This window comes from Oncorhynchus mykiss, chromosome 3, assembly GCF_057628025.1.
Source record: "Oncorhynchus mykiss isolate SJ-2025 chromosome 3, ASM5762802v1, whole genome shotgun sequence".
NCBI lineage: Eukaryota > Metazoa > Chordata > Actinopteri > Salmoniformes > Salmonidae > Oncorhynchus > Oncorhynchus mykiss.
Window position 1 is genome coordinate 16,895,286 of NC_143024.1, and position 20,864 is coordinate 16,916,149.

The 20,864-nt window shown below is 46.2% G+C and overlaps 2 protein-coding genes across 6 annotated transcripts in view; one reads left to right on the forward strand and one right to left on the reverse strand.

The window, feature by feature from the left end:
* The window catches only part of LOC110534121 (sodium bicarbonate cotransporter 3), an 80,996-nt gene that overhangs the window by 46,950 nt on the left and 13,182 nt on the right, over positions 1 to 20,864 (forward strand). For all 5 annotated transcript variants that reach the window (XM_090222472.1, XM_090222476.1, XM_090222469.1 and 2 more), the window contains 4 exons: positions 9,619 to 9,864; positions 14,845 to 14,950; positions 15,165 to 15,326; positions 15,486 to 15,599. In XM_090222472.1, coding sequence (XP_090078598.1) covers positions 9,619 to 9,864; positions 14,845 to 14,950; positions 15,165 to 15,326; positions 15,486 to 15,599 — 628 coding nt within the window. The remainder of the gene's footprint in view (positions 1 to 9,618; positions 9,865 to 14,844; positions 14,951 to 15,164; positions 15,327 to 15,485; positions 15,600 to 20,864) is intronic.
* Positions 7,985 to 9,377, reverse strand: LOC110513641 (complement C1q-like protein 4). Its single transcript, XM_090222481.1, has 4 exons — positions 8,972 to 9,377; positions 8,755 to 8,805; positions 8,469 to 8,597; positions 7,985 to 8,402 (listed from the first exon to the last, which is right to left on the reverse strand). Exons 1-4 carry the CDS (start codon positions 9,132 to 9,134, stop codon positions 8,101 to 8,103), a joined length of 645 nt encoding a protein of 214 aa, XP_090078607.1. The 5' UTR covers positions 9,135 to 9,377; the 3' UTR covers positions 7,985 to 8,100.

Sequence of the window (20,864 nt, forward strand, 5' to 3'; positions counted from 1 at the left end):
GCAGATTGCCTGCAATGACAACAGTCTGATGATGCTGTTACACACCGCCCCAGACCATGACGGCCCTTCCACCTCCAAATCACCAAGTCCTCTGTGTAACGCAGATTGCCTGCAATGACAACAGTCTGATGATGCTGTTACACACCGCCCCAGACCATGACGGCCCTTCCACCTCCAAATCACCAAGTCCTCTGTGTAACGCAGATTGCCTGCAATGACAACAGGCTCAGTCTGATGATGCTGTTACACACCGCCCCAGACCATGACGGCCCTTCCACCTCCAAATCACCAAGTCCTCTGTGTAACGCAGATTGCCTGCAATGACAACAGTCTGATGATGCTGTTACACACCGCCCCAGACCATGACGGCCCTTCCACCTCCAAATCACCAAGTCCTCTGTGTAACGCAGATTGCCTGCAATGACAACAGGCTCAGTCTGATGATGCTGTTACACACCGCCCCAGACCATGACGGCCCTTCCACCTCCAAATCACCAAGTCCTCTGTGTAACGCAGATTGCCTGCAATGACAACAGGCTCAGTCTGATGATGCTGTTACACACCGCCCCAGACCATGACGGCCCTTCCACCTCCAAATCACCAAGTCCTCTGTGTAACGCAGATTGCCTGCAATGACAACAGGCTCAGTCTGATGATGCTGTTACACACCGCCCCAGACCATGACGGCCCTTCCACCTCCAAATCACCAAGTCCTCTGTGTAACGCAGATTGCCTGCAATGACAACAGGCTCAGTCTGATGATGCTGTTACACACCGCCCCAGACCATGACGGCCCTTCCACCTCCAAATCACCAAGTCCTCTGTGTAACGCAGATTGCCTGCAATGACAACAGTCTGATGATGCTGTTACACACCGCCCCAGACCATGACGGCCCTTCCACCTCCAAATCACCAAGTCCTCTGTGTAACGCAGATTGCCTGCAATGACAACAGGCTCAGTCTGATGATGCTGTTACACACCGCCCCAGACCATGACGGCCCTTCCACCTCCAAATCACCAAGTCCTCTGTGTAACGCAGATTGCCTGCAATGACAACAGGCTCAGTCTGATGATGCTGTTACACACCGCCCCAGACCATGACGGCCCTTCCACCTCCAAATCACCAAGTCCTCTGTGTAACGCAGATTGCCTGCAATGACAACAGGCTCAGTCTGATGATGCTGTTACACACCGCCCCAGACCATGACGGCCCTTCCACCTCCAAATCACCAAGTCCTCTGTGTAACGCAGATTGCCTGCAATGACAACAGGCTCAGTCTGATGATGCTGTTACACACCGCCCCAGACCATGACGGCCCTTCCACCTCCAAATCACCAAGTCCTCTGTGTAACGCAGATTGCCTGCAATGACAACAGGCTCAGTCTGATGATGCTGTTACACACCGCCCCAGACCATGACGGCCCTTCCACCTCCAAATCACCAAGTCCTCTGTGTAACGCAGATTGCCTGCAATGACAACAGGCTCAGTCTGATGATGCTGTTACACACCGCCCCAGACCATGACGGCCCTTCCACCTCCAAATCACCAAGTCCTCTGTGTAACGCAGATTGCCTGCAATGACAACAGGCTCAGTCTGATGATGCTGTTACACACCGCCCCAGACCATGACGGCCCTTCCACCTCCAAATCACCAAGTCCTCGGTGTCACGCTATTCCTTTGATGATAAACGTGAATTCGACCATCACCCCTGGTGAGACAAAACCGTGACTCGTCATATGAAGAGCACTTTTTGACAGTCCTGTCTGGTCCAGCGACGGTGGGTTTGTACCCATAGGTGACATTGTTGCCGGTGAGGTCTGGTGAGGACGTGCCTAACAACAGGCCTACAAGCCCTCAGTCCAGCCTCTCTCAGCCTATTGCGGACAGTCTGAGCACTGATGGCGGGATTGTGCGTTCCTGGTGTAACTCGGGCAGTTGTTGTTGCCATCCTGCACCTGTCCCGCAGGTGTGATGTTCGGAAATACCGATCCTCTGCAGGTGTTGTTACACGTGGTCTGCCACTGCGAGGACGATCAGCTGTCTGTCCTGTCTCCCTGTAGCGCGGTCGTAGGCGTCTCACAGTACGGACATTGCAATTTATTTCCCTGGCCACATCCTCATGCCTCCTTGTAGCATGCCTAAGGCACATTCACACAGATCTTTCTTTTGGTGATTTTCATAGTCAGTAGAAAGGCCTCTTTCGTGTCCTAAGTTTTCATAACTGTGACCTTAATTTCCTATTGTCTGTAAGCTGTTAATGTCTTAACGACCGTTCCACAGGTGCATGTTCGTTAATTGTTTATGGTTCATTGATCAAGCATGCGAAACAGTGTTTAAACCCTTTACAATGAAGATCTGTGAAGTTATTTGGATTTTTTTGAATTCTTTGAAAGACAGGGTCCTGAAAAGGGGACGTGTCTTTTTTTGCTAAGTTAAGTGCCTTGCTTAACTACAGGAGATGGTACATGGGATCAGAGAGCAGCCTCCCAGTGTTACCACATTACGCTGACGACAGGAGATTGTACATGGGATCAGAGAGCAGCCTCCCAGTGTTACCACATTACGCTGACGACAGGAGATTGTATATGGGATCAGAGAGCAGCCTCCCAGTGTTACCACATTACGCTGACGACAGGAGATTGTATATGGGATCAGAGAGCAGCCTCCCAGTGTTACCACATTACGCTGACGACAGGAGATTGTATATGGGATCAGAGAGCAGCCTCCCAGTGTTACCACATTACGCTGACGACAGGAGATTGTATATGGGATCAGAGAGCAGCCTCCCAGTGTTACCACATTACGCTGACGACAGGAGATTGTATATGGGATCAGAGAGCAGCCTCCCAGTGTTACCACATTACGCTGACGACAGGAGATTGTATATGGGATCAGAGAGCAGCCTCCCAGTGTTACCACATTACGCTGACGACAGGAGATTGTATATGGGATCAGAGAGCAGCCTCCCAGTGTTACCACATTACGCTGACGACAGGAGATTGTATATGGGATCAGAGAGCAGCCTCCCAGTGTTACCACATTACGCTGACGACAGGAGATTGTATATGGGATCAGAGAGCAGCCTCCCAGTGTTACCACATTACGCTGACGACAGGAGATTGTATATGGGATCAGAGAGCAGCCTCCCAGTGTTACCACATTACGCTGACGACAGGAGATTGTATATGGGATCAGAGAGCAGCCTCCCAGTGTTACCACATTACGCTGACGACAGGAGATTGTATATGGGATCAGACAGCAGCCTCCCAGTGTTACCACATTACGCTGACGACAGGAGATTGTATATGGGATCAGAGAGCAGCCTCCCAGTGTTACCACATTACGCTGACGACAGGAGATTGTATATGGGATCAGACAGCAGCCTCCCAGTGTTACCACATTACGCTGATGACAGGAGATTGTATATGGGATCAGAGAGCAGCCTCCCAGTGTTACCACATTACGCTGACGACAGGAGATTGTATATGGGATCAGACAGCAGCCTCCCAGTGTTACCACATTACGCTGACGACAGGAGATTGTATATGGGATCAGAGAGCAGCCTCCCAGTGTTACCACATTACGCTGACGACAGGAGATTGTATATGGGATCAGAGAGCAGCCTCCCAGTGTTACCACATTACGCTGACGACAGGAGATGGTACATGGGATCAGAGAGCAGCCTCCCAGTGTTACCACATTACGCTGACGACAGGAGATTGTATATGGGATCAGAGAGCAGCCTCCCAGTGTTACCACATTACGCTGACGACAGGAGATTGTATATGGGATCAGAGAGCAGCCTCCCAGTGTTACCACATTACGCTGACGACAGGAGATTGTATATGGGATCAGAGAGCAGCCTCCCAGTGTTACCACATTACGCTGACGACAGGAGATTGTACATGGGATCAGACAGCAGCCTCCCAGTGTTACCACATTACGCTGACGACAGGAGATTGTATATGGGATCAGACAGCAGCCTCCCAGTGTTACCACATTACGCTGACGACAGGAGATTGTATATGGGATCAGACAGCAGCCTCCCAGTGTTACCACATTACGCTGACGACAGGAGATTGTATATGGGATCAGAGAGCAGCCTCCCAGTGTTACCACATTACGCTGACGACAGGAGATTGTATATGGGATCAGAGAGCAGCCTCCCAGTGTTACCACATTACGCTGACGACAGGAGATTGTATATGGGATCAGAGAGCAGCCTCCCAGTGTTACCACATTATGCTGACGACAGGAGATTGTATATGGGATCAGACAGCAGCCTCCCAGTGTTACCACATTACGCTGACGACAGGAGATTGTATATGGGATCAGAGAGCAGCCTCCCAGTGTTACCACATTACGCTGACGACAGGAGATTGTATATGGGATCAGAGAGCAGCCTCCCAGTGTTACCACATTACGCTGACGACAGGAGATTGTATATGGGATCAGAGAGCAGCCTCCCAGTGTTACCACATTACGCTGACGACAGGAGATTGTATATGGGATCAGAGAGCAGCCTCCCAGTGTTACCACATTACGCTGACGACAGGAGATTGTATATGGGATCAGAGAGCAGCCTCCCAGTGTTACCACATTACGCTGACGACAGGAGATTGTATATGGGATCAGAGAGCAGCCTCCCAGTGTTACCACATTACGCTGACGACAGGAGATTGTATATGGGATCAGAGAGCAGCCTCCCAGTGTTACCACATTACGCTGACGACAGGAGATTGTATATGGGATCAGAGAGCAGCCTCCCAGTGTTACCACATTACGCTGACGACAGGAGATTGTATATGGGATCAGAGAGCAGCCTCCCAGTGTTACCACATTACGCTGACGACAGGAGATTGTATATGGGATCAGAGAGCAGCCTCCCAGTGTTACCACATTACGCTGACGACAGGAGATTGTATATGGGATCAGAGAGCAGCCTCCCAGTGTTACCACATTACGCTGACGACAGGAGATTGTATATGGGATCAGAGAGCAGCCTCCCAGTGTTACCACATTACGCTGACGACAGGAGATTGTATATGGGATCAGAGAGCAGCCTCCCAGTGTTACCACATTACGCTGACGACAGGAGATTGTATATGGGATCAGAGAGCAGCCTCCCAGTGTTACCACATTACGCTGACGACAGGAGATTGTATATGGGATCAGAGAGCAGCCTCCCAGTGTTACCACATTACGCTGACGACAGGAGATTGTATATGGGATCAGAGAGCAGCCTCCCAGTGTTACCACATTACGCTGACGACAGGAGATTGTATATGGGATCAGAGAGCAGCCTCCCAGTGTTACCACATTACGCTGACGACAGGAGATTGTATATGGGATCAGACAGCAGCCTCCCAGTGTTACCACATTACGCTGACGACAGGAGATTGTATATGGGATCAGAGAGCAGCCTCCCAGTGTTACCACATTACGCTGACGACAGGAGATTGTATATGGGATCAGACAGCAGCCTCCCAGTGTTACCACATTACGCTGATGACAGGAGATTGTATATGGGATCAGAGAGCAGCCTCCCAGTGTTACCACATTACGCTGACGACAGGAGATTGTATATGGGATCAGACAGCAGCCTCCCAGTGTTACCACATTACGCTGACGACAGGAGATTGTATATGGGATCAGAGAGCAGCCTCCCAGTGTTACCACATTACGCTGACGACAGGAGATTGTATATGGGATCAGAGAGCAGCCTCCCAGTGTTACCACATTACGCTGACGACAGGAGATGGTACATGGGATCAGAGAGCAGCCTCCCAGTGTTACCACATTACGCTGACGACAGGAGATTGTATATGGGATCAGAGAGCAGCCTCCCAGTGTTACCACATTACGCTGACGACAGGAGATTGTATATGGGATCAGAGAGCAGCCTCCCAGTGTTACCACATTACGCTGACGACAGGAGATTGTATATGGGATCAGAGAGCAGCCTCCCAGTGTTACCACATTACGCTGACGACAGGAGATTGTACATGGGATCAGACAGCAGCCTCCCAGTGTTACCACATTACGCTGACGACAGGAGATTGTATATGGGATCAGACAGCAGCCTCCCAGTGTTACCACATTACGCTGACGACAGGAGATTGTATATGGGATCAGACAGCAGCCTCCCAGTGTTACCACATTACGCTGACGACAGGAGATTGTATATGGGATCAGAGAGCAGCCTCCCAGTGTTACCACATTACGCTGACGACAGGAGATTGTATATGGGATCAGAGAGCAGCCTCCCAGTGTTACCACATTACGCTGACGACAGGAGATTGTATATGGGATCAGAGAGCAGCCTCCCAGTGTTACCACATTATGCTGACGACAGGAGATTGTATATGGGATCAGACAGCAGCCTCCCAGTGTTACCACATTACGCTGACGACAGGAGATTGTATATGGGATCAGAGAGCAGCCTCCCAGTGTTACCACATTACGCTGACGACAGGAGATTGTATATGGGATCAGAGAGCAGCCTCCCAGTGTTACCACATTACGCTGACGACAGGAGATTGTATATGGGATCAGAGAGCAGCCTCCCAGTGTTACCACATTACGCTGACGACAGGAGATTGTATATGGGATCAGAGAGCAGCCTCCCAGTGTTACCACATTACGCTGACGACAGGAGATTGTATATGGGATCAGAGAGCAGCCTCCCAGTGTTACCACATTACGCTGACGACAGGAGATTGTATATGGGATCAGAGAGCAGCCTCCCAGTGTTACCACATTACGCTGACGACAGGAGATTGTATATGGGATCAGAGAGCAGCCTCCCAGTGTTACCACATTACGCTGACGACAGGAGATTGTATATGGGATCAGAGACTGATTTTCTTATACATATAGACGCCGCCAGTTGTTGGTTGATGGAACTTTTAAAAGTCATGGAGACGTCATGGAATTCCATGTGTCAGAATGTGAACCCTGACTCTTTCTCGTCTCCTTTCCTTCCTCAAACACCTTCTCTTGTCACCTTTCCTTTTCTTGTCTCCTTTCCCTCCTAAGAACACCTTCTCTTGTCTCCTTTCCTTCCTTCATCTGGAAGGATTTGATGAGCAATATGATGGGAACCTATACAGCCCAGCACTAACATCAGATTTAAAGGTGGCCTACAACTTGAAAGCCTGTTCACATTGTAAAGGGACAGGGCTGGTGGCCAGACTACTGTAAACCAGATCTGGAAATGGTGTTACTATAGCGCCATCTGCTGGTAAAGAGAAGACTGACTCCTACACTCAACTGAAACAGAAGTGACCATCGTCTGTAATCAAGTTGTGGTGTATTATGGTATTAGCCCCAAGTACTCAATGAGAAAAGATCATGCCAGGGGTTAAGATAAATTATCTTTAATCTACTGGACAATCACTGATGTTCCCACTGGAGGTAAGAGGTATAAGCTAAAATCCCAGTCTAATATGCAGAATATTTTATTTATTTTTTTAATATATTTTTTAACGTTATTTTACCAGGTAAGTTGACTGAGAACACGTTCTCATTTACAGCAACGACCTGGGGAATATTTACAGGGGAGAGGAGGGGGATGAAGGAGCCAATTGTAAGCTGGGGATGATTAGGCGGTCATGATGGTATGAGGGACAGCTTGGGAATTTAGCCAGGACACTGGGGTTAACACCCCTACTCTTACGATAAGTGCCATGGGATATTTAATGACCACAGAGAGTCAGAACACCCGTTTAACGTCCCATCCGAAAGACGGCACCCTACACAGGGCAGTGTCCAATCACTGCCCTGGGGCATTGGGATATTTTTTAGACCAGAGGAAAGAGTGCCTCCTACTGGCCCTCCAACACCACTTCCAGCAGCATCTGGTCTCCCATCCAGTGACTGACCAGGAACAACCCTGCTTAGCTTCAGAAGCTTAACCTTATTTAACTAGGCAAGTCAGTTAAGAACAAATTGTTATTTATAATGATGGAATAAGCAGACTTTCACCTCAATGTTATTTTTAATTCAGTCTGATTTGACAACAGTTGAAAACAATGCTACTGTGTATGTACACCTCTGTCTCTGGTTGGTGTGTTATGGGGAAGAGGGATGTAGACCTATTGCTTCAGCTGCTGTGGCATGGGGAAGAGGAGGAAGCCGCTGAAGGTGCTGTGGTGGTTGGCGTTGTCCCAGACCTGGGTGTTGGCCCACAGCATCATTTGCAGACTGTCTCCCTCCTCCAGCAGCAGAGTGGCTCCGTTAGACGCTGTGTCGCTGCCCTCGCCGGACGGACTCTCGTGAGCGGCCAGAATGACTTTGCCGCCGTTCTTATACAGCATGGAGCTCAAGGTGACGTCTGTAGGAGCGTTGGCCGTGAACCGGATGTAGTAGACTCCACGAACCGGAGCCGTGAATTCACCTGAGAGGACAGGGTTGTTTTTAACAGGGGAAGAATGAGGAGAGGGTTAAAGTGTGTGTGTGTTACCTGTCTCTACGTTGTATGCACCACCAACATTTGTCAAGACCTCTCTGTAGACCAGCTTTTTGTTAAAGTCTCCTGCCTTTTGGAGTCCATTGCCTCCCAGTGATGCTGCGAACGCCACCTTAGGAATGTCTGTGGAATGCACATTTCATTCATTTATCAACACACATCAATATTCCAGATCACACACCATTGGTTGTCATGTAATTGTCTACGCATCTGCGTGTGTGAAACCTCACCACATTCTTATCAGTTACCACACTCCACACAACAGATGATGCTTTCTCACCTTTCAGTGCCTGCAGCTCTTTCTCCATGGATTCCATTCTCTCTTTCATAGCTAGAAACATGGAGAATACACAGCACTTTCACTGTAGTAACATCTATCTTTATACACAGCCCCACTCTCTCTTCCACTGCACATACACAGTGGCAATTCAGGCTTACACACACACACACACACAACCTAAATTGTCACAGCATAATGTTTTCCAGGTCCATCTTACCGAGCACGCTGGCTGTTAGGTCAGACTTGGCCTTCAGCTCTGCCACAGTGTCCATGATCTGTCTGAACATGGAGGGGATGTCCTGGTCCCCCCAGGTGGGCTGAGCTGTGACCAACAGAGACAGGCAGGCCAGGGCCAGCAGTGGAAGGCTGCAGGGTGCCATTATCGCTTGCCTCTGTGTGTGTGTGATCAACAGGGTCGCAGAGAGAAGAGGAAGAATGTAACACGGCTCAAACTCTCCTTAGCTCTTATAGAGACAGACACTCACTCTCTGTCATACATACACCCACACACACACACAGAGATGTTGCAAGCAAACAGGGATTCCCGAAATATTGCTTTTTCTAAACCTAGGTCTTCAATAAGGTAAATAGTGTATCTCCCGTCCCCCCCAGTCTGGAAATCCAGACCTTGTGTACCTGGTCAGGGTTCAACAGGTGACCTGATCTAGTATTGCTTTTCAGGATGAGGGTTGTTGCTTATTCAGTTTTAGGATTCCTACTTCTGTAAGTTTTGAAATTATTTCTCATTTTGTGACATATCGGGGTTGTATAGGACCAATGCCAGTACTTTAAGTTGTCCATATACGTTTAGGATTGTGTGTGTGTTGTCTCCCTAACCCTCTGTCCCTATCTCCCCTTGTCCAGTGACTACGACCTGTCCTACCTGTCCTTGAGGACCAGCATCGGCCTGTGGACGGCCTTCCTGTGCCTCGTCCTGGTTGCCACGGACGCCAGCTCCCTGGTCTGTTACATCACCCGCTTCACGGAGGAAGCCTTCGCAGCGCTCATCTGCATCATCTTCATCTACGAGGCCCTGGAGAAGCTGGTTCACCTGGGGGAACTCTACCCCATCAACATGAACAACAAGCTGGACAACCTCACCTTCTACATGTAAGAACGCTGAGCTACGACCTTCTACATGTAAGAACGCTGAGCTACGACCTTCTACATGTTAGAACGCTGAGCTACGACCTCAACTTCTACATGTAAGAACGCTGAGCTACGACCTTCTACATGTTAGAACGCTGAGCTACGACCTTCTACATGTTAGAACGCTGAGCTACGACCTCAACTTCTACATGTAAGAACGCTGAGCTACGACCTTCTACATGTTAGAACGCTGAGCTACGACCTCAACTTCTACATGTTAGAACTCTGAGCTACGACCTTCTACATGTAAGAACGCTGAGCTACGACCTTCTACATGTTAGAACGCTGAGCTACGACCTCAACTTCTACATGTTAGAACTCTGAGCTACGACCTTCTACATGTAAGAACGCTGAGCTACGACCTTCTACATGTTAGAACGCTGAGCTACGACCTCAACTTCTACATGTTAGAACTCTGAGCTACGACCTTCTACATGTAAGAACGCTGAGCTACGACCTTCTACATGTTAGAACGCTGAGCTACGACCTCAACTTCTACATGTTAGAACTCTGAGCTACGACCTTCTACATGTAAGAACGCTGAGCTACGACCTTCTACATGTTAGAACGCTGAGAGCTACGACCTCAATTTCTACATGTAAGAACGCTGAGCTACGACCTTCTACATGTTAGAACGCTGAGCTACGACCTCAACTTCTACATGTAAGAACGCTGAGCTACGACCTTCTACATGTTAGAACGCTGAGCTACGACCTCAACTTCTACATGTTAGAACTCTGAGCTACGACCTTCTACATGTTAGAACGCTGAGCTACGACCTTCTACGTGTTAGAACGCTGAGCTACGACCTTCTACGTGTTAGAACGCTGAGCTACGACCTTCTACGTGTTAGAACGCTGAGCTACGACCTTCTACGTGTTAGAACGCTGAGCTACGACCTTCTACATGTAAGAACGCTGAGCTACGACCTTCTACATGTTAGAACGCTGAGCTACGACCTCAACTTCTACATGTAAGAACGCTGAGCTACGACCTTCTACATGTTAGAACGCTGAGCTACGACCTTCTACATGTTAGAACGCTGAGCTACGACCTCAACTTCTACATGTAAGAACGCTGAGCTACGACCTTCTACATGTTAGAACGCTGAGCTACGACCTTCTACGTGTTAGAACTCTGAGCTACGACCTCAACTTCTACATGTAAGAACGCTGAGCTACGACCTCACCTTCTACATGTAAGAACGCTGAGCTACGACCTCACCTTCTACATGTAAGAACGCTGAGCTACGACCTCACCTTCTACATGTAAGAACGCTGAGCTACGACCTTCTACATGTAAGAACGCCGAGCTACGACCTTCTACGTGTTAGAACGCCGAGCTACGACCTTCTACGTGTAAGAACGCTGAGCTACGACCTCACCTTCTACATGTAAGAACGCTGAGCTACAACCTTCTACGTGTTAGAACGCCGAGCTACGACCTTCTACGTGTTAGAACGCCGAGCTACGACCTTCTACGTGTTAGAATGCCGAGCTACGACCTTCTACATGTTAGAATGCCGAGCTACGACCTTCTACATGTTAGAATGCCGAGCTACGACCTTCTACATGTTAGAATGCCGAGCTACGACCTTCTACATGTTAGAACGCCGAGCTACGACCTTCTACGTGTTAGAACGCTGAGCCACGACCTTCTACGTGTTAGAACTCTGAGCTACGACCTTCTACGTGTTAGAACGCCGAGCTACGACCTCACCTTCTACGTGTTAGAACGCTGAGCTACGACCTTCTACGTGTTAGAACGCTGAGCTACGACCTTCTACGTGTTAGAACTCTGAGCTACGACCTTCTACATGTTAGAATGCCGAGCTACGACCTTCTACATGTTAGAATGCCGAGCTACGACCTTCTACATGTTAGAACGCCGAGCCACGACCTTCTACGTGTTAGAACGCTGAGCCACGACCTTCTACGTGTTAGAACTCTGAGCTACGACCTTCTACGTGTTAGAACGCCGAGCTACGACCTCACCTTCTACGTGTTAGAACGCTGAGCTACGACCTTCTACGTGTTAGAACGCTGAGCTACGACCTTCTACGTGTTAGAACTCTGAGCTACGACCTTCTACGTGTTAGAACGTTGAGCTACGACCTTCTACGTGTTAGAACGCTGAGCTACGACCTTCTACGTGTTAGAACTCTGAGCTACGACCTTCTACGTGTTAGAACTCTGAGCTACGACCTTCTACGTGTTAGAACGCCGAGCTACGACCTTCTACGTGTTAGAACGCCGAGCTACGACCTTCTACATGTTAGAACGTTGAGCTACGACCTTCTATGTGTTAGAACGCTGAGCTACGACCTTCTACGTGTAAGAACGCTGAGCTACGACCTCACCTTCTACGTGTTAGAACGCTGAGCTACGACCTTCTACGTGTAAGAACGCTGAGCTACGACCTCCACTTCTACGTGTTAGAACGTTGAGCTACGACCTTCTACGTGTTAGAACGCTGAGCTACGACCTTCTACGTGTAAGAACGCTGAGCTACGACCTCACCTTCTACGTGTTAGAACGCTGAGCTACGACCTTCTACGTGTAAGAACGCTGAGCTACGACCTCACCTTCTACGTGTTAGAACGTTGAGCTACGACCTTCTACATAGTTTAAAGGAAGTGTATTCTGCACATCCAAACTACCTCATGTGTTTAGGTTAGGTCAGTTGTAGTAGGTGTTTTAGTTAGGTCAGTTGTAGTAGGTGTTTTAGTTAGGTCAGTAGTAGTAGCTGTTAGGTCAGTTGTAGTAGGTGTTTTAGTTAGTTAGGTCAGTTGTAGTAGCTGTTTTAGTTAGGTCAGTTGTAGTAGCTGTTAGGTCAGTTGTAGTAGCTGTTAGGTCAGTTGTAGTAGCTGTTAGGTCAGTTGTAGTAGCTGTTAGGTCAGTTGTAGTAGCTGTTAGGTCAGTTGTAGTAGCTGTTAGGTCTGTTGTAGTAGCTGTTAGGTCTGTTGTAGTAGCTGTTAGGTCAGTTGTAGTAGCTGTTAGGTCAGTTGTAGTAGCTGTTAGGTCAGTTGTAGTAGCTGTTAGGTCTGTTGTAGTAGCTGTTAGGTCAGTTGTAGTAGCTGTTAGGTCAGGTCAGTTGTAGTCGGTGTTTTGGTTAGGTCAGTTGTAGTCGATGTTTTGGTTAGGTCAGTTGTAGTACAGTGCCTTGCGAAAGTATTCGCCCCCCTTGAACTTTGCGACCTTTTGCCACATTTCAGGCTTCAAACATAAAGATATAAAACTGTATTTTTTTCTGAAGAATCAACAACAAGTGGGACACAATCATGAAGTAGAACGACATTTATTGGATATTTCAAACTTTTTTAACAAATCAAAAACTGAAAAATTGGGCGTGCAAAATTATTCAGCCCCTTAAGTTAATACTTTGTAGCGCCACCTTTTGCTGCGATTACAGCTGTAAGTCGCTTGGGGTATGTCTCTATCAGTTTTGCACATCGAGAGACTGAAATTTTTTCCCATTCCTCCTTGCAAAACAGCTCGAGCTCAGTGAGGTTGGATGGAGAGCATTTGTGAGCAGCAGTTTTCAGTTCTTTCCACAGATTCTCGATTGGATTCAGGTCTGGACTTTGACTTGGCCATTCTAACACCTGGATATGTTTATTTTTGAACCATTCCATTGTAGATTTTGCTTTATGTTTTGGATCATTGTCTTGTTGGAAGACAAATCTCCGTCCCAGTCTCAGGTCTTTTGCAGACTCCATCAGGTTTTCTTCCAGAATGGTCCTGGATTTGGCTCCATCTTCCCATCAATTTTAACCATCTTCCCTGTCCTTGCTGAAGAAAAGCAGGCCCAAACCATGATGCTGCCACCACCATATTTGACAGTGGGGATGGTGTGATGAGCTGTGTTGCTTTTACGCCAAACATAACGTTTTGCATTGTTGCCAAAAAGTTCAATTTTGGTTTCATCTGACCAGAGCACCTTCTTCCACATGTTTGGTGTGTCTCCCAGGTGGCTTGTGGCAAACTTTAAACAACACTTTTTATGGATATCTTTAAGAAATGGCTTTCTTCTTGCCACTCTTCCATAAAGGCCAGATTTGTGCAATATACGACTGATTGTTGTCCTATGGACAGAGTCTCCCACCTAAGCTGTAGATCTCTGCAGTTCATCCAGAGTGATCATGGGCCTCTTGGCTGCATCTCTGATCAGTCTTCTCCTTGTATGAGCTGAAAGTTTAGAGGGACGGCCAGGTCTTGGTAGATTTGCAGTGGTCTGATACTCCTTCCATTTCAATATTATCGCTTGCACAGTGCTCCTTGGGATGTTTAAAGCTTGGGAAATCTTTTTGTATCCAAATCCGGCTTTAAACTTCTTCACAACAGTATCTCGGACCTGCCTTGTGTGTTCCTTGTTCTTCATGATGCTCTCTGCGCTTTTAACGGACCTCTGAGACTATCACAGTGCAGGTGCATTCATACGGAGACTTGATTACACACAGGTGGATTGTATTTATCATCATTAGTCATTTAGGTCAACATTGGATCATTCAGAGATCCTCACTGAACTTCTGGAGAGAGTTTGCTGCACTGAAAGTAAAGGGGCTGAATAATTTTGCACGTCCAATTTTTCAGTTTTTGATTTGTTAAAACAGTTTGAAATATCCAATAAATGTCGTTCCACTTCATGATTGTGTCCCACTTGTTGTTGATTCTTCACAAAAAAAATACAGTTTTATATCTTTATGTTTGAAGCCTGAAATGTGGCAAAAGGTCGCAAAGTTCAAGGGGGCCGAATACTTTCGCAAGGCACTGTAGCTGATAGTTAGGTCAGTTGTAGTAGCTGATAGTTAGGTCAGTTGTAGTAGCTGTTTTGGTTAGGTCAGTTGTAGTCGGTGTTTTGGTTAGGTCAGTTGTAGTAGCTGATAGTTAGGTCAGTTGTAGTAGGTGAACGGTGTCGGTTAATGTTTAGTCTCTGTCTCAGATGTCAATGTTCTCCGCCGGTTAACGCCACGCCTGAGATCCAGCAGGTCTGGAACCACAGCGGGGTCGCACCAGAATCAATATCTTGGACCCAACTGGATGTCGATGTAAGTTGTGTTTTTTCCCCATGTGTTTGTGTGTGTTTTTATGTGTGTCTGCTTGCGTGTGTGTGCTTATGGGGCGTCGATGGTACCTTCCTATTGTTGTAATCTGTCTCGTACTGGTTTTCCATTTCAATAGTAAAAAGACATTGATTTCATGCATGGACATAAAGTTGATTTTGACAACCCTCAACTGTCCTTCCCCCGGTCTGTGTTGTAGGAGTGTTCTAGGCTGCGTGGGGAGTTTGTTGGGCCAGCTTGCGGCCACCATGGTCCCTACATCCCTGACGTCCTCTTCTGGTCCGTCATCCTCTTCTTCACTACCTTCTTCCTCTCCTCCTTCCTCAAGCAGTTCAAGACCAAGCTCTACTTTCCCACCAAGGTTTGGCATTAGAGTAGGAGTGATGTGTCTGTCAGGGTTGTGTACTAGTGAGTTTAGGTCCTACCACTCTGCTCTCTCCCTTGGTTTGATCCTCTATACTTGACCCTTTACCTCTTTTCAGCTGTGCACTCCTTCTCACTCTGTCCTTCTGTGTTCCAGGTACGGTCGACCATCAGTGACTTCGCGGTCTTCCTGACCATCATGATCATGGTCCTGGTGGACTACCTGGTGGGCATTCCCTCCCCCAAACTGAATGTGCCTGACCGCTTTCAGGTATGGATTGGTTTCAAACAGTTAACTCTGAATTTCGTTTAGTTTGGGCCTTTAAATTGTTTAACATTAAAAAAAAAAGTCTAGATTATATCCGAATACATTATTATTATTATTATTATTATTATTATTGTGTTGAGTGACACGACATACAATGGACATTATGCGAGAATTGTAAAAATCTGTTTGACTTAATGTCAATAATGTGGTCATCAAAATACATATTAAATCATTTGAAAACATTAACGTGGCAATCACAATACTGAATGTGACATTGCGGGGTATAGTGCCATGCTAAGGATGTTCAAAGACCTTTTTGTGAAACCCGCGAGTTCATATTTGCTCTTGGCGGAAGGTATTCCTCAACCGATCAGAGTACGATCGATGTGACATTGGAAAGTCCTGAGGTTGTTTCATGGTCATCAGACGTCTTTTCACTGAAATATCAGGTGAAATGTTTTTCCTTCACTTCTGTCATTCAGGTGTTTTCAGAGAAACAAAAAAAACACAGCCAGTTACAAAGTAGAGCTTCATAGCTACTGGGTTGTCAGGGATTGGTCCAAATTCCCCTTTTGCCACCCCCACTTCCATGATGGGTGCTAGCTGTGTGGGAGTGGCTGACACAGTTCGCTGAGGTAATAACCCAGGTGAGAGGCAGCGCTGCTCTGCAGTGGCTGTAATGTGCCAGCGGGGAATTTTTTGTGATTCATGGTTTTCATGGTATAAACTACCAGAATTCAGTGGCAACAGCCTTACAATTGATTAGAAACAGGCTTAGTTCACTGTTATTTAGCTATGACTATGCTAATAATTTGCTGCAGTTCATCCTCTCATCACCAAAGTAACTCAACACCAAAAATAACATTTACTGTATAACCCAATTCCATTGTAGCCTTCTGTGTTACAGTTCAGTGTGTGTGATAAAGTACTATCAAAAGTTATCATTTCATAAATGGTTTCAAATTGTTACTAAGTTTTGCATAATGCATTAAAATGTGTTAATAATATGACCACCTTACCTGAAAACATTTTGGATCATTTGCTTAATACAGCATTTTAATTGAATCGATTTGACTTGTATTTGAATCATCTCAATGTTCTCCATCAGTCCTGAAAGTTCCTTAACAGTAGCTAGGTTTCCATCCAATTAGCCACATAAAACCAATCTGCGTATTTTCCCAGCAGTGGTGTTTTCACCAAACAGCGTGTGATGACGTAGTGCACACAAAATGAACTTTTTCGTGTACTGAATAAAAAATCTAAAGTTCAATGTATTTCCATCGCATTGTCAACTCTACAAAAACTGTTGCGTAAAATAGCAAATGTGCTTACTCTGGTCTTGGCACCTGCGCTCCAGCTAACAGCTCTGATACAGTTGGGGAAGGCGGTGTGGGGAGGCAGGTCTACATTTATCGATTCTGTAGAAGAACTCGTTTTTATTTGCAAGCGGCAGTCAAGGATTGACCATCATGTCGCCAGAATAAGACCCTCAATATTTATTGGAAAGGAGCATCAAGGTCATCACTGAAGTTCATCAGAATGTATTTCATCTGTAGCCTAATAAACGGTATGTTTTCCTGAGTTGTAGTGGGAGGATAACACACCATCTCATCGAGACTCCCAAGTTTACTTTGATATGATGGTTATTATATCAATATTTGTGTATAAAGGTGTTTCCACCACCATTACTTGCATAATTAATTTTAGACACAAAATGATTGCACCATGTCAAACGAACAGATGATCTGTCAGCATTTCTAACATTGTACTGAAACGTCCTGTTTCCATCGCAGCTGTCATGATAATTATTTTCAGACGTACTCTTTACTTGCGTAAAACCCGTGGATGGAAATGTGGTTAATTTGACAAGCCTATCTTGAGACATTGAACAAAACGTGTTGAATCTAAGAATCCAGACAGGTGGTTTGTTGCCATTCTTGACTAGGGATTAACATCGACCTGTCCAACGTTTTTGACCTTTTCCGATAACTTGAAAATAAAATATCTCAGCAATGGTCAGTCCTATCCTCATGAAATAGTGTTCTGTTTAACACTAAAACCAACGTTTCATGTAGTCCCCTAACACCCTACTATGATACTGTACATCAGATTGCCAACAGAATCTGTCAGGTATGTGCCAAGTTCACTAAACTAGAACAGGCAGGAGGAGCCTGTTTGTGTCTTTGTGCTGATCTGATCTGGGTCTAACAAACCTTGACACTCTGAATAGATAAAGAATGTCCTATAAGATAAAGAACCATGTCCTGATTATCAATGGATTTGATTGAATGAGAGTATGAGGGTATGGAAAATATGAACTCATTTATTTAGTCAACTTCCAGTTATAAAGAGAGAAACCTGGATAGCACTGCCCTATTTTAGAGTATTATCAACCTACTATTTGAGACACTGGTTTACTGTGTGTGTTGTGACGTTCTGGTTTCTGTGTGTGTTGTGACCTACTGGTTTACTGTGTGTGTTGTGACCTACTGGTTTACTGTGTGTGTTGTGACGTTCTGGTTTACTGTGTGTGTTGTGACGTTCTGGTTTACTGTGTGTGTTGTGACCTACTGGTTTACTGTGTGTGTTGTGACCTACTGGTTTACTGTGTGTGTTGTGACGTTCTGGTTTACTGTGTGTGTTGTGACCTACTGGTTTACTGTGTGTGTTGTGACCTACTGGTTTACTGTGTGTGTTGTGACCTACTGGTTTACTGTGTGTGTTGTGACGTTCTGGTTTACTGTGTGTGTTGTGACCTACTGGTTTACTGTGTGTGTTGTGACCTACTGGTTTACTGTGTGTGTTGTGACCTACTGGTTTACTGTGTGTGTTGTGACGTTCTGGTTTACTGTGTGTGTTGTGACGTTCTGGTTTACTGTGTGTGTTGTGACGTTCTGGTTTACTGTGTGTGTTGTGACGTTCTGGTTTACTGTGTGTGTTGTGACCTACTGGTTTACTGTGTGTTGTGACGTTCTGGTTAACTGTGTGTGTTGTGACGTTCTGGTTTACTGTGTGTGTTGTGACGTTCTGGTTTACTGTGTGTGTTGTGACCTACTGGTTTACTGTGTGTGTTGTGACCTACTGGTTTACTGTGTGTGTTGTGACCTACTGGTTTACTGTGTGTGTTGTGACCTACTGGTTTACTGTGTGTGTTGTGACCTACTGGTTTACTGTGTGTGTTGTGACGTTCTGGTTTACTGTGTGTGTTGTGACCTACTGGTTTACTGTGTGTGTTGTGACCTACTGGTTTACTGTGTGTGTTGTGACGTTCTGGTTTACTGTGTGTGTTGTGACCTACTGGTTTACTGTGTGTGTTGTGACCTACTGGTTTACTGTGTGTGTTGTGACCTACTGGTTTACTGTGTGTGTTGTGACGTTCTGGTTTACTGTGTGTGTTGTGACGTTCTGGTTTACTGTGTGTGTTGTGACCTACTGGTTTACTGTGTGTGTTGTGACCTACTGGTTTACTGTGTGTGTTGTGACCTACTGGTTTACTGTGTGTGTTGTGACGTTCTGGTTTACTGTGTGTGTTGTGACGTTCTGGTTTACTGTGTGTGTTGTGACGTTCTGGTTTACTGTGTGTGTTGTGACGTTCTGGTTTACTGTGTGTGTTGTGACCTACTGGTTTACTGTGTGTTGTGACGTTCTGGTTTACTGTGTGTGTTGTGACGTTCTGGTTTACTGTGTGTGTTGTGACCTACTGGTTTACTGTGTGTGTTGTGACCTACTGGTTTACTGTGTGTGTTGTGACCTACTGGTTTACTGTGTGTGTTGTGACGTTCTGGTTTACTGTGTGTGTTGTGACGTTCTGGTTTACTGTGTGTGTTGTGACCTACTGGTTTACTGTGTGTGTTGTGACCTACTGGTTTACTGTGTGTGTTGTGACCTACTGGTTTACTGTGTGTGTTGTGACGTTCTGGTTTACTGTGTGTGTTGTGACCTACTGGTTTACTGTGTGTGTTGTGACCTACTGGTTTACTGTGTGTGTTGTGACGTTCTGGTTTACTGTGTGTGTTGTGACCTACTGGTTTACTGTGTGTGTTGTGACGTTCTGGTTTACTGTGTGTGTTGTGACCTACTGGTTTACTGTGTGTGTTGTGACCTACTGGTTTACTGTGTGTGTTGTGACGTTCTGGTTTACTGTGTGTGTTGTGACGTTCTGGTTTACTGTGTGTGTTGTGACCTACTGGTTTACTGTGTGTGTTGTGACGTTCTGGTTTACTGTGTGTGTTGTGACGTTCTGGTTTACTGTGTGTGTTGTGACCTTCTGGTTTACTGTGTGTGTTGTGACCTACTGGTTTACTGTGTGTGTTGTGACCTACTGGTTTACTGTGTGTGTTGTGACCTACTGGTTTACTGTGTGTGTTGTGACGTTCTGGTTTACTGTGTATGTTGTGACCTACTGGTTTACTGTGTGTGTTGTGACCTACTGGTTTACTGTGTGTGTTGTGACGTTCTGGTTTACTGTGTGTGTTGTGACCTTCTGGTTTACTGTGTGTGTTGTGACCTTCTGGTTTACTGTGTGTGTTGTGACCTACTGGTTTACTGTGTGTGTTGTGACCTACTGGTTTACTGTGTGTGTTGTGACCTACTGGTTTACTGTGTGTGTTGTGACGTTCTGGTTTACTGTGTATGTTGTGACCTACTGGTTTACTGTGTGTGTTGTGACTAGAGGTCGACCGATTATGATTTTAACGCCAATACCGATTATTGGAGGACCAAAAAAGCCGATACCGATTAATCGGCCGATTTTAAAAAAATATATATTTTTTTTATTTCACCTTTATTTAACCAGGTAGGCTAGTTGAGAACAAGTTCTCATTTGCAACTGCGACCTGGCCAAGATAAGGCATAGCAGTGTGAACAGACAACACAGAGTTACACATGGAGTAAACAATTAACAAGTCAATAACACAGTAGAAAAAAGGGGAGTCTATATATACATTGTGTGCAAAAGGCATGAGAAGGTAGGCAAATAATTACAATTATGCAGATTAACACTGGAGTGATAAATGATCAGATGGTTATGTAAAGGTAGAGATAGAGATATTGGTGTGCAAAAGAGCAGAAAAATAAATAAATAAAAACAGTATGGGGATGAGGTAGGTGAAAATGGGTGGGCTATTTACCAATAGACTATGTACAGCTGCAGCGATCGGTTAGCTGCTCAGATAGCAGATGTTTGAAGTTGGTGAGGGAGATAAAAGTCTCCAACTTCAGCGATTTTTGCAATTCGTTCCAATCACAGGCAGCAGAGAACTGGAACGA